Source organism: Electrophorus electricus, chromosome 1, assembly GCF_013358815.1.
Source record: "Electrophorus electricus isolate fEleEle1 chromosome 1, fEleEle1.pri, whole genome shotgun sequence".
Lineage (NCBI taxonomy): Eukaryota > Metazoa > Chordata > Actinopteri > Gymnotiformes > Gymnotidae > Electrophorus > Electrophorus electricus.
The window spans coordinates 23,575,095-23,593,683 of record NC_049535.1 but is presented as its reverse complement, the minus strand read 5'-3'; the positions used below and the strand labels follow the sequence as shown (position 1 = coordinate 23,593,683).

The window sequence follows — 18,589 nt, the reverse complement described above, 5'->3', positions numbered from 1 at the left end:
TGCCTGTGAAAAGACTATTGGCTCTGTGTACATGTATACTGTGTGTGTGAATGTATACGTGTGTGTGTGTGTGTGTGTGTGTGTGTGTGTGTGTATGTGTGTGTATGACAGGGAGAGAGAGAAAAAAGCGAGTTGTGTTTGTGTCTTTTGTGTGCATGAATGTCCCCCCTACCCCCCTTCGCTCAGGGTCCATCTCACCGTGTCTAATCGCGCAGGGTAACTTTTCCCTCTCTCAGCAGCGACAGACCTGACAGTGGGCAAGATCTATGCTGCCATGATGATCATGGAGTACTACAGGCAAAGCAAGATCAAGCGGATGGAGGCTCTCAGAGATGAGCAGGTACTGTTTGATTGACACTAGCGTTCTCTCTGTTACTCACTTTACCGTTCCCGCTGCTTAGGCCTAACTCATACTCAGCTTTCAGCATTGTGGCTCTCTTCTGGGTTTCTAAGTGAGTGTCATTTATTCTCGAGGTACAACAAGCACCTAGGCAAAGAAAGTTAGCATTTTGTTTATGGTACTGAGATGATTGTTTGTATTTGGGAAGCTGTGACTAAGATGTTTATGACAACCCAGATTATGTTTTGTTTTTTAAACCACCCTGTAGTGTTAGTCCATGTTAGACCCCTGAGACTCTATCATCATTTAGGCTGTTGGGTATTCTCTCCTTGTCATATTACTGTAGTCTTTAAACATTTACATTTACAGCATTTGGCAGACACCCTTGTCCAGTGTGAATAGCAGGAGTGCTTTGTAGTCAAGCTAAAGCCCTGGCTAGAGTGAAAAAGAAGACAGTAAAATATTTTTTATAGTGCATGTTATATGCTTAGTGACTCAGTGAAGTGGTGAATCTTAGGTCTTCGTTAGAAGACTGCCAGTGACTTAACTGTCAACGGCAGCAAGTGGAAGTTCATTCCACTACCCGGGTACCAAGACAGAGGAGAGTCTTGATGAAGGTCTCCTTTGTGTTTTGAGCGATGGTGGTTCAAATAGAGCATTACTAGAGGCTCGAAGGCCATGTGGTGCTGAATGGGATTGGATTAGAGCGTATAGATATGTGGATGCTGGTCCAGTTATGGCTTTGTAAGTGAGTATCAGTGTTTTAAATTTAATGCATAAGTTGCTGGGGTGTGATTGCACAGAGGGGAAGGCCTGTCAGGAGTGAGTTGTAGTAGTCCAAACTCAAGATGACAAGGGACTGAACAAGCACCTGAGTGACTTCTGTATGGCCAGATGTTCCTGATATTTGGCATCCATATCTAATGCTCTGATGTACTGGGTTTTTCCTCTTCACCATGCTGTAACTGTGAAAGTTATATTTTCTCCTTCGTTTAACTGGTGCAGTGCTTTTGGGCTCCTGGAGTCTTCCTAGAGCCTCCTTTTGCTCCCTGGATCTTGTGTTAATATGTGGGACAGATGTTCTTCCTGAGATTTTATCTTATTTTTGTTAGTACTTTGATACCAAGGTTTGCTATTTTTTCCCTCTGGGTGGATTTCCTAGATTTGTGGGTTGCCAAACAAAGATGAACAGGAGAAAGGAGTGCAGTCAGGTAGTGTGTGTACCAATGTGTTTGGCTGAAATTGCATCTACAGGTTAAACAATAGAGGCTCTTCCAGCACTGTTTGGAAGATTATCCACCCAGTAAAATTCTAAAGATGACCTATAAAGTGGACAAATGAAATGACCAACTGATTTAAGCCTGTTCACAAGGAACTTTGTCATTTCAGGAGGATTATTGAAATGTATATGGGGTGAGAAGAATGTTCTATTCAGGTAGTTGAGTCTAGCATGTGTTTTTAATACTCTCTTGCTCATAAAGCTGAACCTTCCACAATCATCATACTAGTGCAGAACAGGAACCATCACAACACATCACAAACAAACGTCAGGAAGATTATTTAATGCTGGCAGAACACGTGCCAACTTCATGTTTTTTTCTGTCTTATATTGGGTATTGTAATTTACCTATACACCTTAAATTAAAAAATATATATATATTTTTTTTACATATGTTCCCAAATGAAACACTTTATTACTAGCATTGAACAATTGCATCTGAAAGACGAACAGTATAACAATTACCTTATGAGAAATAAGCATTACTACTTTTAAGTATTTTTGCAAGCAGGCCATGAAACCCACTCTTACAAAGAATATAGGAATTATCACAAGCAGGACTTTATATAACCACTAAAAGCATTTCCAACCCCAGTTGGTTTTTGGACTTTCTATGGATTATGGTGAGACTGTGTTGGGAATTTAGGACTTGCCCAAACAAATGTTTCCATTTTGCACTGCTCTCTTCATGGTTCATGCCTGCTGTACTCCTCCTTTGCCTCAATCCTAGGCACCCCATGCACAGCATTCCATAGTGGGAGCCCCATGCACAGCGTTCTCTATGGTGGTAATATTGCGCAATAATTTTGCATCGAGATGTCCTAGATTAGTATGTGTCTTTACGGCCATGTTAAGTAATTAAGGGGTTCACAAAAGATGTATTAGTGGTAAACTTTGCATTAATGTTACCATTCAATGCAACATGGGCCTTACCTCTGTACAGTTGCTCTCCTATGTGATCCGCAAATATACATTCACTTAAAAGCATCAGGCATCCATGGCTTCAACAATTCTCTTCATCAGTAGATGTTATTCTAGGTTCATCAAATGAACAGCAAAAGGTAATTGTATATCATGAGGCATGGGTGACTTGCTCAAGTGTTGGGACTTCTCATCTCATCTCAGCCCAACTCTTGATGTTTTTAAGTGGATGGCATAGAATTGTTTGGTACATACCTACAAACTCTTCACCCAATAATTTCTAGCTTTCCTGCCCTACCCATGGATATTTTCTTCCTAATGAAAATGAAACAGTAGCCTATTTGAACCCCTTCTCCTCCTAACCTCTAATTATTCAGCACCTTTTCCAAATCCCAATCAACAATTCTGTGTATTTGTGAGACTTGAAGTTTCTTATGGTATGTTTTGCCTGCTTGTACTCATTTGCTAATTAGTAACATCTTATGTTTATATCTGGTCATGCATTTTCTAAAGGGCTTATTTAGTTTGTGTGAAACCAGTTAGCTGCTCTTTTGAGTCATATATTTTATATTTTTGAGTTGGTTGCTCATGTTGGGTGACAATTTTAAATTTCTTCTTTGAGTATGTTTTATATGGAACAAAACAGGGTGTTCCAGACTTTCTCCTGTTTTCATAAATCAATCTGGTTTTACAAATGAGGTTACAAATTTGTATATTTAAGGCTTGTATACACCAATGCTTTTAGACTCTTTCTGAATTTAATACAACATAATTGTCATGCAGTTAGAGCAATTACACAGATTAGAAATGACTGGAAAATATTAACAGTGTCTCATTTTAGCACCCAACTGGTTGCCAGGTCCATTCATTTACTGAAAAGACCAAAATGTAAATGAATTCTCAGCATGGTACCATTGGCAGCTTCCTGACAGCTCAGCTCAGAGGATCAACCCATTGCCCCACCAGACTGCAAAACCCAGAATGCTTCCTGGCTGATTGGTCTGACTGTCTCCTATTGCCGATGGAGTCCCCTTCCATTTTACATCTGGGATGCTTTGTATCCACTACCTCCTTCCCACCCCCATTTTCCCATCAGCTTGCCTGATACCAGCTGTAGGCCATGTTGTATCTTACACAGAATCGAACGCCATTAATGTTTCAGCGCCTGGAGCCACCCTCTCCAAACCAGGATGGTGGGCACGGACTCAGTGGCCTTCCTGATTCACAACAAGACCCTGCCAACTCACTGTAAGTAGGCATGCAAAGGTTCTCTATGCGCTTTTCTCTCTATCTGTCTTTGCAGTTGAATGAGCAGATTTGATTGTCAAAGTCAAATTTATTTATAAACAATAAGGAGCAGAATAAGTAGTGAAAGAGAATAAATAAATAAATAAATACATTTTAAAAATGAGAAAATAAGTAATTCATGTCTAGTCCGGTTTTCTAGAAGTCCCAGTCTGGTCCTGCTGGTGTGCGTGTGTCCGAAACCCATCCCACATGAGAACGTCCATCAAGGACAACGGAGAAGTAGTTGGCTGGGGTAGAGGTGTGGTGGGCTACAGCAGGGGACATCAGGGGGTGGTGGGAGTAGCCATGGCAGCTGAGACAGGTTGAGGCTCAGTAACATCATGACATCATAATGCTGCTCTTCTTCCTAATTGAACAGAAAATGAAGCACTCCCAGAATGTCTGTAAACCTGTGGGGGCTTGTAGAGAAGGCTAATCCAGTCCTTCAGGTCCCCAGACCGTCAATGTTCCACATATTTGCTCAGCTTCCAACACACCTGAAGAAAGCAATCCAGAAACCCTTGTACCTATTTCAGGTGTTAGGAGAGCTGTCTGAAGTCAGAAAAACACTGTTAAAGGATATTGATTAGTTTGTAACTTATGAAAAGGAACTATGCTTAATTGACAATTCAGTGCTAATAACACATTTAGGTACTAATCATAAATTGATCATAAATGATCATAAATGATCATAAATTGTGAGATAAACACGTAAGTACATTTTATTTATAAAGCATGTTTAAAACAATGTACCACCAAAGTGCTGTACAGGGAGTAATTGAGTATGCAATGGATTTTTCTCATTACTTCCGCTCTTCACTGCATAAAGGGTTGCATATCACAACATGCATGATATATTTATCTGTTCCCAAATAAAATATGTTCTAGACTTAGATTTAATGTTTGATCATGTGGTACACTCTTCCATAACCTTGCTACTGCGTGCAATTGCCAAAACACAGTCACCTTTCCATGTTAGTCAGGCTCAAGGAAAGCTTGGGAGGAGGACCTTAATGATCTAGGGGCATTATATAGAATAACCATATCTGCAATATAAAAGGCACCAGTCCTTTCAGGGCCTTAAAACAAACAGTGAAACTTTATGTTGGATCCTTATGTTGACTGCATATATATGTCTTAGCGCGGTGGATGGAGGCATCCCAGAAAGCCACTCGTGGGTGACAGCGAGAGCACAGGAGATGTCCCAAAAAGCAGGCAGCTGGAGCCCAGATGGCCTCCCCCCAGAGGAGAGCAGCATGAGCCGGCCCAACTCCCAGGTACCAGGATTCAGACATGTTCACTCACACCCAGGACCCGCATTCAACACACACACTCCTATGTTTGCATTTGGCTGACTAGCTTCCTTCACTCGCTGAAATACAGGTTAGCATGTGTCTGATTAATACCTGCAGGGATATTTCCAGGGCACAGCTTGACACAGGAAGAATGAGTCTTACATGATTTTCATGGACACATTGCTGTCCTAATCATCTGAGAACCTTAACATACACTCAGTGGCAGGTTTTTCACAGCCTTCTCTGTCACTTTCTAGTGTCGTGCCACTCCATATACCTGAACACTGAAGATTTAGTTCATTGCAAAAAGATTTGGAGAGTGTTTACAGCTTCCAGCACTGTTTACTAACAGAGTCATTCTGGTGGGCCTGGTGTTGGAATGATGGCTGGTGAACGTCATGGTGTGTATTTGTCAGTGCTCTGTATCCATAGCCCTAGTGGACCAGGCTGCCTACGCTCTGTCTGGGTGCATTTTGGAGATGGTAACTAGATCTGGAAACTTTTTTTTTTGGGTCCTGAGAACAGGACTCCATAGATCATTCTCCACTATTATCATCCACCAAGCTCCTCTCTCTCTCATGATGCCTCTCAGTGTAGCTGTTTTTTTCTTTTTCTTCCAGTCTCTTTGTGTTCTTCCCCTGGCAGTGAAATTCATCCCATCACATACGCTCATCCATGCTCGGCTGTCCAGGAGGGACATTTGAACCCCTCTGGACCTGGAAGGGTCGGACAGAAAAACACTCCTGACCAGCTCTGCTAGCTTTATGACATGTTTTTGACAGTGGCACCAAGCTTGTCTTCTTGTGTGTGCGTTTGCATGTGTGCTTGTGAGAGAGGGAAACAATGAGTGTATGCTTGTTGGTGGTTGTACCACTAACAATATCTCGCACTGCCCTCTCCATATGAACCTCAACCTCCTATAATCTGACCTTTCTGTATATCAGACCAAACAAGAACACTGTGTCTGCATCAATCAGAAGGCCATTCTTGGCCGGCGCACACTGCAAGTGTAAGAGCAGAGGCTGAGCCAGGACTGTTTTGCCACGTATGCATCTCTTCAGAAAGGTCTCCTTATGTCTGCGCGGTTCAGGCCTGTCTCCTGGCCTCGAGCCCAGGCCTGCTGTCCCTGGGCAGTCACGCGTCCTCTCCCTCTGTTTCTGCAGACGGTAGAGATGCGAGAGATGGGGCGGGACGGGTTCTCAGACACCGAGCCCTTCCTGCCAATGGAAGGCCACGGCAGGGCTGTTTCCATGCCTCGACTCCCGGCAGACAACCAAGTGAGCACTTTCATCCTCTCACATTTTTTTTAGTGTGTCTCCCTTTTCCTCTTCCCTCCCTCTTTGTCTCCCACTGTGTGTATCGCTCCTCTTCTCCCCGGTGGCAAATCGTTTTCCATTGTTGCCTGTGTGACCAGCGTGTGCAGTTCAACATTAGAAGGAAATCAAAAATAATGAAAACTTTTTTGGACGTATCACTGAACTGAATAAGACTGAGGTGGCAAAGTTAGAAACATTATGATGAAGTAGATCAAAAATGACCTCTCACAGTCTTCCACAGGGCATAATTTTTCAGTTCAAAGAATGATCATGTAAAACTCCAAGTATGAAGACAATTTATCTTTATCATGTCTTTAGGTTAGGTTATCAAACATTAAAGTATTATAATGTTAATTAAGAAGGTATTGTAATGCACTTGCTCAAATAAAATGCTTTAAACCATTTTTTAAATTTAACTTTGACAGCTAGTAGCTTAACCAATGAACTCCAGCTACGTGCATTCTTAGACCATGGGCTGTTTGACTCCTTAGTTATAAAAGCAACTTCCTTAGTTACAGGAGTCAGTTTGAGTTAGAACTGTTTTCATATGAAGTGAAGCTGCACAGGTCCCCTGTGGAAGTGAAAAAAACACAAATATCTGTAGGGCCTTAACACAAACATTAACTCTTAATCCTGTTGACCATATTTAACGCAAAGTGTGGAGACTCCAGAATCCATTGTCAACACTTCTTTAGCAGACTGAAAATTTTTACAAAATGTAACTTTTTATAATAAATTTGTGTATTTATATATGGTATTAAATTATACATTTTATAATACATATATTCTATGAATTTAGGAGTTACTAAACTATTTTTAGTTTTCTTTTCAATTTGTAATCTACACATCTTCGCAAATAATCAAATCTGTGAAAGCTAAACTGCGAAAACTAAGGTTTATTAGACATGCAAGAAATTGATCTCTACTCACATTCAATCAAGTGAAAAGCAGTATATTAATGTTTGATAAATTATACAACATACAGGTGTTGTGTTCTTTGCCAGGTCTTTCATTGAAATGGAATTAATAGCCCAACTGTTGTGTCCCTACATTAGACGTATATTAGATTTTCTAAAAACAGTTTTTAATCCTGAAATTGTACCCTGTGAAAGTATAGGTGGTCATTTTTGTGCCACCTTTAACTCCTAAATCAAGCAGTGAGAAATACCATAAAATCTTGCAAAAATATTATATTATTTTGAAATGAATGTTTAATATATGCCCCTTTAGAGCAATATGAATTGAAACTTATAGAAAATTAAATTGGCCGAAGCACGAAACCCTGTGGAACTCCTTCCCATAAAAAATTAAAAATTACAAAAACAAGGGTAAATATCCATTTTAAGTACTTAAAACTATGAAAACAAATGTGTTTGAAAAGATGTATTTAAGAATACATTTGTGTCTTCAAACACTAAAATCCTATAGATATATTTAGAACACACAATATATGACTTTATAGGTTCATAACTTTAAAGTGCATATTTGATGCAGGTAATAGAGTAGATCAGGGATTAGACATGTCCCTCTCTGCATGCTACTCTTTGCTCTGTGCCTGCCCCTGGGTAGCCTGAGAAGAATCCCTCCCCCATTTCATATCACACCATCTCCGTTAGCGCCTTGTGCTCCAGTGACTGCCGTGGTAACACACTCACACCACACACATACACACATATGCAGAATGCCTGGTTCTTTTATTTTTCACTTATTGCTCTTTTTCTCTAACTTGAAATTTTCTTTTCCAATTAATCCCTCCCTCTTCTTAATGTCTTCTTGTGTGTCCTGTGTATCTTCTATGCCCAGTTTACAGTGTAAATGATTTTCTCTTTATATGGGTTTGTTTCAGCCGGGAACTCTCTTAACCTGCTTAGATTGTTCTGACATGTGTATAGCAGTCCTGTCTCTCTAGATCTCTAGGAACCTTGTGAACTACAGTGCATATATTCATACTTTAAATTATACTGTTAAGTTTTTTGTCCAGTAACAGTTCTCAAGTGTATTTTTTGGTTATTTTAACAATCACTTTAATCCTGAATATATTATATTTTGTAACCTGATAAGGAGTAATAATTTACATCCAGGTTGAAACAAATACTGGTTAGGTTAATGTGCACCGAGGTTTGTGTGTATGTGTGTGTGTTTTCATGTGTTTGTGTGTATTTTCGTGTGTGTGTGTGTATGTGCATGTGATGTTGTCAATTACCTTAGCCTTTGTGTACAATATTTTGATGTTTTGCAGTACTTGTGAAACATTTTATGTGTTTCACATGTAAATGTAGAATAGGGTGTGATTGCTGTGGTCCTGTGCTTACTGTATTTGTCCGCAGCATATGTTAAGTATTCTCTCCATCCTGTGATCTGTGTACCACACTCCATGTTTTGTGGTGTACCGTGGTGTGGCATTGATGGTGTTTCCAGTGGTGTTTCTAACACTGCCTTTGGCTTTCAGTGTGTGTGTGTTACTGTGGTAAGTGTCACTCCCTGCTGCTTCTGTTTCTAACTAGGTTCTCTCTCTCTCTCTTTCTTTCTCTCTGTCTCTCTCTCTCTCTCTGTCTCTTTCTTTTTGTTTGCCCTCTCCCCCTTTCACTCCCTTTGTCTTTTTGGCCTTCCCTTCGTTCTCTCTCTGTTTCCTTCACCTGGCCTGCACTCTCCCTTCTTTCCTTCTTTGAATGTGATCACTCACTCTTCTCTCTACTACAATCACACATCTCTCTGTCCTCTGTTGGCCATACTTGTGTGTGTGTGTGTGTGTGTGTGTGTGTGTGTGCGTGTGTGTGTGTGTGTGTGTGCATGTGCGTATGTTTTGTACCATCTGCGTGCTGCTGATTTGCTTCTCTGTGCTTGCGCCTGAGTAGCAGCCAAGGAGGAGAGGAAGACATCGGGGGAATAACCTCGGTGTATGTTCTTTATTTCCATCTGGCTGTCACTCCCTCAAGCCTTCCTGTTTAGATCTCTAAGGCTACTGCTCCCTAAAAGGCGCCTTCCTTTTCTTAAAGCATAGCTTTACTTTTAACCATTAAAAGTTTGTCATCTCTCTGTCTGCCATCCTGGTCTGCAGCCCTCTTCTCTATATGTATGTGAATATAGCAACTGGCCTGTCTTTTTGTCTGTCCATCTGTCTTTACCTTTCTGTCTGTCTATCCTTTTTACCAGTCTATTGTACTCTCATGGCTTACCCATGCATGTGCATGCACGTGCTTGCCAACATCCATGTGTGGGTGTGTCATGGGAGGGTAAATTCACATACATAGACATGTGCACGGAGCTGTGGTCCACACTGATTGGTTGCTTGGCTCCAACACACCAAGGCTGATAAATGACAGGGCTGCAGTCCCAGAGCCACCTGCTCCGCCCTCCTGCTTGTCGTGCCCAGCAGGCAGCAGGGAGGGTTCTGCAGGCCAAGGTGTGCCAGGGTGGAGTGCACATTCCTCTGCAGTGGGCTGGAAAGGGGGGTGCTGGAGGTCACCGAGAGGTCATCGGGTGGATGGTTTCCCTACAGGTGGAGTCGGAGATGCATGTGAGGCATGAGGCTCGGCACGCTCCTGCCCTGCCACCCACGTTCCCGCTCTCTCTCACCCCGTCTCTTTTCTCTCTTACCTCCTCTGGGCTGGTTGCATGTTGGATGTGTCTTCTGGAGCCACTGGGATTGGCAGGGCATGCACGAGGACACGTATGAGTGCGTGCGTGCGTGCATGCATGCATGTTGTGTGTATTTGTGCGTGCGTGTGTGTGTGTGTGTGTGTGTGTGTGTTCAGGCCAAATAAAGCACAAACGAACCCACTGATGTGCAGACAGCCTTGCATGCACACACACATATATACACACACACGCACACACACACACAAACATGCTTTCGTCTTAAACAGGAGGACACTACAGGACTTAAACCTACCTCTCAGGTCCCCTTGGTCCATCGCTCTGTAATCATACGGAAACCCCTCTCTCTTCCTTCATTGTTTCTCCTGTGCCCTCCCTCCCTGTGTGTGTGGCACTGGCAGACCATCTCGGACAACAGCCCGATGAAGCGCTCGGCCTCCTCACTGGGCCACGGGCGTCTGGGCCGGGTGGTGCGGGCCGAGGACTATGCCATGGAGCGGGTGATCCCGGAGGAAGGACAGAGGCATGGGCACCGGCGGCGGGAACGCAGCCACCGTGCTTCTGAGAGGTCGCTCAGCCGCTATACTGATGCAGACACAGGTCAGAGCCAAGGGAGGAGCCAGGGGGATGCGAATTAGTGATGATGGATACATTTTGTTTCATGTTTTCATTTTGTTTTCTTCATTATAATTGGCATTTAATTTATGACATAAAGCATACTATTAATAGTAGTAGTAGTCATATTGTGTCAGAGCAAGGAACAGTGATAATGGTGATGATGGTGGTGCTGGTGATGATGATGATGATGACAATGATGATGATAGTGAGTAGTGTTAGTGTAGATCAGTTTTCCTTGAGAGCATACTCCTTGCAGAGTTAACCCATAACCATGCCTCGCGTAGCTGATTCAGCCTATAAAAGAGCTAGTGAAACCCTGACGCAGGTATGCTTTTGGGTTAGTACTAAACTCTGCAGAAAAGTAGCACTACAGGAGAAGGACTGCAGATCCCTATAGGTGACATCTGGAGTTTGCACCAGTTATGAAGATCACCTCTCCGTTTATTTAGACATAGTAATTTCAGTAGAGATGATAGAGTCAGCCCCCCTCCCCACAGTGATATCTCTCCTACTGGCATGGCAGGTTTAGGTACGGACCTGAGCACCACCACGCAGTCAGGCGAGCTGCCTCCCAAGGAGAAGGAGCGGGACCGGGGCCGGGCCAGGGACCGCCGCCACCACCACCATCACCGCCGCCACCACGGCTCAATGGACAAGGAACACTACACGCCGGAGCGCGAGCGGGACCGGGGTGAGCACGTGCACCGTCCCACACGGGACAGGGACCACCGCTGGTCCCGTTCGCCCAGCGAGGGCCGTGAGTGCCTTGCGCACCGGCAGGTGGGTGATGAACGAATTTGCATGTGTACACAAACACACATACACACACACACACACTCTTGTGTGCTCATCTCACTCTCAAAGGGAATCCATTAACATTGATGGATTTTCCAGCTTCCTTTTCACTGCAATGCTTTTCTTTTGCCACTGGAACATGTGTGTGTGTGCACGCATGTGTGTTCATTGGAGGACTACTGTGTTAAACCAGGCCAGCAGAGCCTGCAAGTAGAACATTGCATAGCAGGTGATGCTAATGAATCTGACACAAAGTGTTCACAAACCTGTTTGTGTGTGAGAGAGTTGACTAATGACTTTAAGCTGGGTTTTTCACCCTTCCAATGGTAATCAACTCCTCTTCATTTTGTTTTCTCCTGTATGTGTTTCTTTTTTCTGTGTCCTCTCTCTGTCGCGTGTTGCTTCTCACCGCTGGGTCGTTTATCTCATCATTTTCGTTGGTTACACCGTTCTCTCACTTCTCGATGTTTCTTTACTCTTTTCTCTCTCTTTCACACTCTTCTCCCTCCCACTCTTTCACAACTACACTTTCCCCCCTTTACTGTTGTTGTGTCGGTGTCCTCTATTTCTCTCCTTCTCTCTTTCTCTCTTCCCCTCTCTCTCTCGTTTTGTGGATAATTTTGTTGTTCTTTTTTTATTTGCCTTGTTCCATTTTCATGTAGGGTAGTAGTTCGGTGAGTGGCAGCCCCGTCCCCTCGACATCCGGGACCAGCACGCCTCGCCGAGGCCGACGCCAGCTACCCCAGACCCCCTCCACCCCCCGACCCCACGTCACCTATTCACCCGTGGTCCGTAAGCCGGTTGGCACTCCCCCACCGGGGCCGCCCAGCCGTCTCCCTACCCCCACCCCTCGCCGCTTCTCTCCGCCCGGCCCCGAGCCCCCTGTACTGCCCCACCACCACCCGCCCCCTTCCCATCATGATTCGCCCCGCTCCACCCGACACTCCCGCTGGGGCCCGGGCCCTGCTGAGGGCGCAGTGGGTGATGGCTTCTACGATGACCGGGACTACGGGTTTGAGCGTCATGCGCCACCAGCCTATGAGCAGAGCCCGACGCAGGGCAACCCTCACTCCCACAGCTCTCCGCACCCACGCTCCCCCAGGACTTCCCGTCATGGAGCCCTCCAGCAGACCCAGCCACCCTCTCGTCGCATGCCCAATGGTTACCGCTCATCCTCGCCCTCCCCACACCATCATGCCCCTCCCCACCCTGGACCCCACAAGCCCCCACACCCCAGGGGGCCCAGAAAAGGCTTGCATGAACCCTACAGTGAGACTGATGAGGATGACTGGTGCTAGCCTCTAGGGAGAGGGGAGGGAATGAGGGAGGGAACGAGGGAGAGAGCATTTCAGCAGCCGCTGCAAAGGGACACTGCCGCTGAGGAGGTCACACCAGAAGAGAGGCAGTCCCGGCCCCGAGTCTGCATGCTCCAGGGAAGCACGGAGAAAGGGTGCTAAGAAGCCACAGGGGAATTCAAGGCATGATTCTCTCCTTTCTGTTATTTATGTTCTCTTTTCTATTCCCCTGCTGCCTAGTGCTTCCCTACCGATGGGCGGACTGCTTTAAGTGACCAGAAGGACAAGGGGTGTTTAGGAGGTGCGGGTAGGTCTGACACACAATATTGGAATAAGAAAAAAAAGAACTGGTATAATAATTGAATACAGAGGAAGAAAGTGTGCACTCTTTTTCTGGACATGTCATGCATTTATTCAGCAGACAAAGTGACAGGTGACCACAGTCACAGTGACCAGAACTCAGAAGTGGAGATACTCGCATTCTGAATGTTGAGAAACACTACTTGCTTTACACAACTTGACCGGAGCTCCGTCTATTGCAAAAATCCACCCACATGTTGGGCAATATCGATGAGTTTTATCATCTATGTTTACTGTTAATAATTATTTCGGTAAGGTGAGGCCACTGGCCACTTGTGTGAGTGTGCGTGTGTGTGTGTGTGTGTGTGTGTGTGTGTGTGTGTGTGTGTGTGTGTGTGTGTGTGTCAGTGTGTGTGTCAGTGTGTTTGTGTGTGTGAGGGAGGGTTTTGCCTAAAAGGTGGGGTCGGGCAGGGGCATGCACACCCTGACTGCCTGTGGGAACCCCAACCCCTCATTGCTACGGAAGCCCCAACTAAAGAGAGAGAAGATTAATATGAACGCAAAGAGGGGAGGGAAAACAAACAAACAAAACGGTCTCCACTCTTTCTTCTACTATGGCTTCTTATTCTACTTCTTGTCAGAAACATTGGAGCTTGATTCTTCTGTTGCACTGCTCAGCTTTGTTTGAACTCCTAGAATTAAAAAATCCCTTGGAAATCCTGCATGATTGAAACAATAACAAAAGAAAAAAATGAACAAAGAAACTTTGAATAGATTTGGGGAGGGGGGGGGATTTCTTGGTCATGTCATTTCTGTCTGTGAAGTTCTCTCTCTCCCATCCTGGCCTCCCTCTCTTTCACTCTTCTCTGAAATCATCCCTCATTCTTTTAGGGATGGTACAAAGGGGGCAAGAGCCCAATGCTTGCCATTTTAAACCTTTCAGCTTCATTCTACAGTATCTGGGAGAGCTTCCCACAACAATTTTACAATAGATACTTTGCCAAATGATCAGTATCACTACCAAGAACATAAAATGATTGCTAGATTGCTAACAACTCAGAAGCACAATTATGTTAAAGCTAAAGGAGGGACAGAGCATTTTGTAAGCTTTTTATTTACATTATACCACACTATATTAATACTTCGCTCACTTGCACAAAAGGGCCAACATACAAGCACACAGACCCTCGCATCCATGTACAACTCATAAGCACACATAGACTCTCACAGTCACACACAGCCAAATCCATGCATATAGCCACTATATGTGGACTCTTTCCCCTTACTCCAGTCTTCCAGGGTGTGATAGAGTGAGAAGCGAGTGGAGGAGGAGAGAAGAGCGAGAACCCCATCATCTTTCTATTAGATTTGTTAATAATGATGACGTTTATACCTACAGAACAATGACGATAATGATGATGATGAAGATGACAATGATGAATTGATTTCGTATCTAGTTTTGGTTTCTAATCAGCTGTGATCTTTGTATTGCCATGTTTGTTTTCGGTGTGTTTCTGTTTGTGTGGTATGTGGAGCTCTGTGGCAGTGATGCATTCGGGGCCATGGTAGACTCACTCCTCGCCTCCAGCTTATCTACTTCCCACATATGACATGGGTAGTTAATATGGAGCAATGTCCCCAATTTATTCCTCAGAATGAGATGTATACTGTCCTGGGTATTAAAAAAGCTATTTTCCTAGATGTAAAATGAAATTATAATGTATGCTAAGTAATTTATGTATATCAATTGTGAATCAATGCAAATGTACATAATTAATCATTTTAATTACCATGAGCTCAAGTCTACATTAATATGACATTTTTTATGATTAAGATCATAAAAACGTTGCTGATGGTTATTGATCCTTATTATATTCTCATGGCTATTGTGCCCTTGAACATCTTATTTAATAATTGACTCAAGAAAGAACTACCTGTTTGAGATGAGAGACACACAGATTAGTACTCTTTGTGGACTGCCACTGCTGCACTATTCAAGGCAGTGTGAGCACCATTCATGCCCTTTTCCTTAGAAAGGAAAGCAGTGACTTACCATTCAGGCTCATCCCATAGATGTTTCTTTTTATAGTTAGATCATCTGTGAATTTTCTAATAGGAACAGTAGGGGCAATTCAATTTAGAGCAGTCTGATGAAAGAAACAGAGCTCCACTACCTCAAGCTGATCAATAGATGGCACTGTGCTCCACACAGTACTAGCCTGTGGTCCTGATTCGCACTCTATCATTCTTTTTCTGTTCCATGTTTATGTCAATGATCTGTACACTGGGTTGTAAGACTTAAATGTCTGTCACCAATGGTGCACCATTCTGTGTTCAGGACATGTAACACAGCCAATCAAACTGCACAGGAACATGTAACACAGCCAATCAAATTGCATGGGTAAAACAATGACCGGGCCTTTTCTGCCAAAATCTCTGTCTCTTGTGTCCCACTGATCTTTGTGTCCCTATGGCCCAAGTATAATCACCATTTTATTCTAACTTGCAACAAACAAAATTCTGATATCAGACTTTAGTCCACACAGATTCACTGCCAAATGGTATTGTCCCAAAGGACATTGCAATCATTATATATGTAGCATTCAGTACTAACATGCATAATCACTCATGGTCACGTTTTACAGTGAATAATGCCTGTATGTAATGACAAGTGTATGTGAGAAAACATGCATTTATTTTTACACAGTACCTATTTATGTTATAGAATTTTCAAATCATGGGTGAGTATCACGTGTAATCTATGGCTAACACTAGATTTTTGATATTAAAAAGGGATGAAGGCTCCCCTTGCTAGTTTAGTATAGTTAAATCCTCTTGACATTTAAAGCTTGAAAGATTTGGGTGTCTAGGAATGTATCACTGACTTAGTTGCTCAGTGCCTTATTCACCATGCATTCAACATCTATCTACTGATCTATCTATCAATCTATCTATCTATATGTCTGTCTGTCTGCCTATCTATCTGTCGGGAGTATACAAAATAATGAAAAAGTTGTGTTGAAGAGACCAAATTGCAGTTACATAGAAATCTACCAATAATCTATATTTATATTAATTCAAATTACCATATTTCTGCTTTGAATGATGTTTTTAAAATCAGAACTTTATCGTATGTCCTTCTGAAGCAGTAAGACGTGTAAACAATTTTAAAAGGATGTTCTCTGCTGGCAGACTGCCCTCAGAGTGCATAATTTTCAAATCTCTAGTGTCTAATTCTTTAATTGTTGATGGAAGTAGATAGACCTTCAGGCTAGTTGAAACATATGTGGCTAGGAGAAACATTAACAGAATGGCTGCTCAAAACCTACCAAACAAGCCCTGGAATGACAACAAAATGCAAGTTAAACCTCTGATCTATCTCATATGTTTAAGTCTATGATAGGATTGCATTTCAAAATGATTTGATTCAAAGCCAGTGATTGACAGCATATAACCTGAAGTGTTTGGCAGAAAATCAGGATTTTAGTTTGTGTAAAATGTAGCTGGCATGAATGATTCACTTTTCATTCTTTGTTTCTACATTTGAAACAGAGCCTTCAGCCAACACAGAATTTTTTTGCTTCCATTATTTTGTTTACCTACCCGAAGTCTATCTGCCTAACAACTGTTTTCTTTGTTTGTGTGTGTGTGTGTGTGTGTGAGAGAGAGAGAGAGAGAGAGAGAGAGAGAGAGAGAGAGAGAGAGAGAGCGAGCAAGAGATCGATCCACCTGTCTATATTAACTCTGTCCAGTTTTGAATGTTCTAAAACATTTTGTAGAGATTATATTACTGGCCAACCTTAAATCAAAAGATAAAGGCCTCTATATGCAATACACTAGGCGCAAGATAGCTAGGCAAGTGGGAGCCAATATTTGTAGCAAGAAAGTGTGTGTGTGTGTGTGTGAGAGAGAGAGAGAGAGAGAGAGAGAGAGAGAGAGAGAGAGAGAGAGAAAGAGAGAAAGAGAGAGAGACCATGGGCAAGAGAGAGGCCAACAACTTCACTGTGTGAACGTAATTATTGTATTTATGTATTTTGCATGCAAGAGCCAATTATATTTCTATATATACCTGGCTTTTGCATGCAACCCATTCACCATGCGTGTGTGTGTGTGTGTGTGTGTGTGTGTGCGGGTGTGCGCGTGTGCGTGTGCGTGTGTGTGTGTGTGTGTGTGTGTGTGTGTGGAAAGCACCAGTATAGGCCATTTTCCATTTTCCTTCTCACACTCATCATAACACACTACTAACAACCTCAAACCCTGGTCAGACAAATATCTACACAATGGTAACCAGCAATGTAGGACCCACCATGAGAAAAGAAAATACAGAAACATAAAAAGAAAAAATGTTTTCTGAACAAAAAAAATATATAGAAAGTATTTACTTTCAGAACTGCATGTGCTATGTGCATGCCAAAGCGTGGAACTTCATCTTCAGGAGTTAAAAAAGACTAGTATTATCAAAAAACCTAAATATAGATAAATGTTTTTAACAGCAACATGTTTCTTTTCCTTCTATTTTTAAAAACAAAACAAAAAGATACTGAAAAATTACCCAAAAAAATTTAAAGAGCCAAACAACTTTGGTGCAAATTGCAGTTGGTTTGTTTCTATTTTTTTTTTTTCTGCAAACTTGAAAGTGAGACACTTCTACACTATGTTCAGGACAAGTCAGAATAACTTCTGTCAAAAAAAGAAAGAAATAAAAAAAGATGTGGAAAACCTCACTGTTGTTGAGTTGGCCCAGGATCTACCTGCATTTAACATCTACATTTTTAGCATTTGGCAGATGCTCTTCTCCAGAGTGGCATACAACAGCACTCATGTCTAAAGATAGCAGCAAACTAAGATACTGCCAGAGTCAGGACGCAGTATAGGTACATTCACACGGTATATTTTTATTAAGCGATAATTTTATGTTCACAGATTATCTCTTTCTCTGCCACTCTACTTTTGTCCCCATATTCCTGCCTCCTTCTGTCTTCCGCTATCCCCTTTCTGTCTCTTAAGTCTCTCTGTAACAGCGCTCATTGTATTTTCTGTTAAAGAAAAAAATACTTTAGAGAACCAGATTATGGCCAACGTCAAAGAAAACATTTTCTTGCATTCTCCATTCGGCGTATTCCAGTGGTTCATTTCCAAAAAGCTGTGCAATTATGAACATGTCCTGTCACCCCACGTGGTTTTAGTACATCGACATGTGGTGATGGTTATTCGTCAGTAAGTAACTTACTCATGAGATAGGTTGAAACTTCTCAGCACATTGCATATTTCCATGTTCGTGTTTTTATTTTTATTCCCTGAATTTACGTGTTGTACCCTTCTGTCTTAGCTGGTGATCCCATGACCGTGTGCGCTGTGTGTATATGAGTGCACTTGGGTGGGTTCCCTGTGGTTGAACGCAATTTTTAGACAAGGTCTTTGTGTTTGGACTCCGTTGTGCAGAGCCCGAGTACGACTACAGATTGACACATTCCGGCGTCTAAATGTACGATTCGCATCTTGCCCTTGTGTTTAAGTGTATTGTGTTGACATCGGGGCTTTTGCTT

General features: G+C 42.8%; 1 protein-coding gene across 12 annotated transcripts in view; it reads left to right on the top strand.

The window, feature by feature from the left end:
- The window catches only part of cacna1aa (calcium channel, voltage-dependent, P/Q type, alpha 1A subunit, a), an 86,458-nt gene extending 68,691 nt beyond the window's left edge, over positions 1 to 17,767 (top strand). For 5 of the 12 annotated variants that reach the window (XM_035531210.1, XM_035531193.1, XM_035531182.1 and 2 more), the window contains 8 exons: positions 237 to 340; positions 3,679 to 3,788; positions 4,969 to 5,104; positions 6,286 to 6,399; positions 9,294 to 9,335; positions 10,437 to 10,635; positions 11,177 to 11,433; positions 12,111 to 17,767. In XM_035531210.1, the coding sequence (XP_035387103.1) occupies positions 237 to 340; positions 3,679 to 3,788; positions 4,969 to 5,104; positions 6,286 to 6,399; positions 9,294 to 9,335; positions 10,437 to 10,635; positions 11,177 to 11,433; positions 12,111 to 12,746 (1,598 nt within the window). In that variant the 3' untranslated portion in view covers positions 12,747 to 17,767. The remainder of the gene's footprint in view (positions 1 to 236; positions 341 to 3,678; positions 3,789 to 4,968; positions 5,105 to 6,285; positions 6,400 to 9,293; positions 9,336 to 10,436; positions 10,636 to 11,176; positions 11,434 to 12,110) is intronic. The other 7 variants (XM_035531202.1, XM_035531195.1, XM_035531187.1 and 4 more) reach the window with 5 other exon arrangements.
- Positions 17,768 to 18,589: the final 822 nt, after the last annotated feature.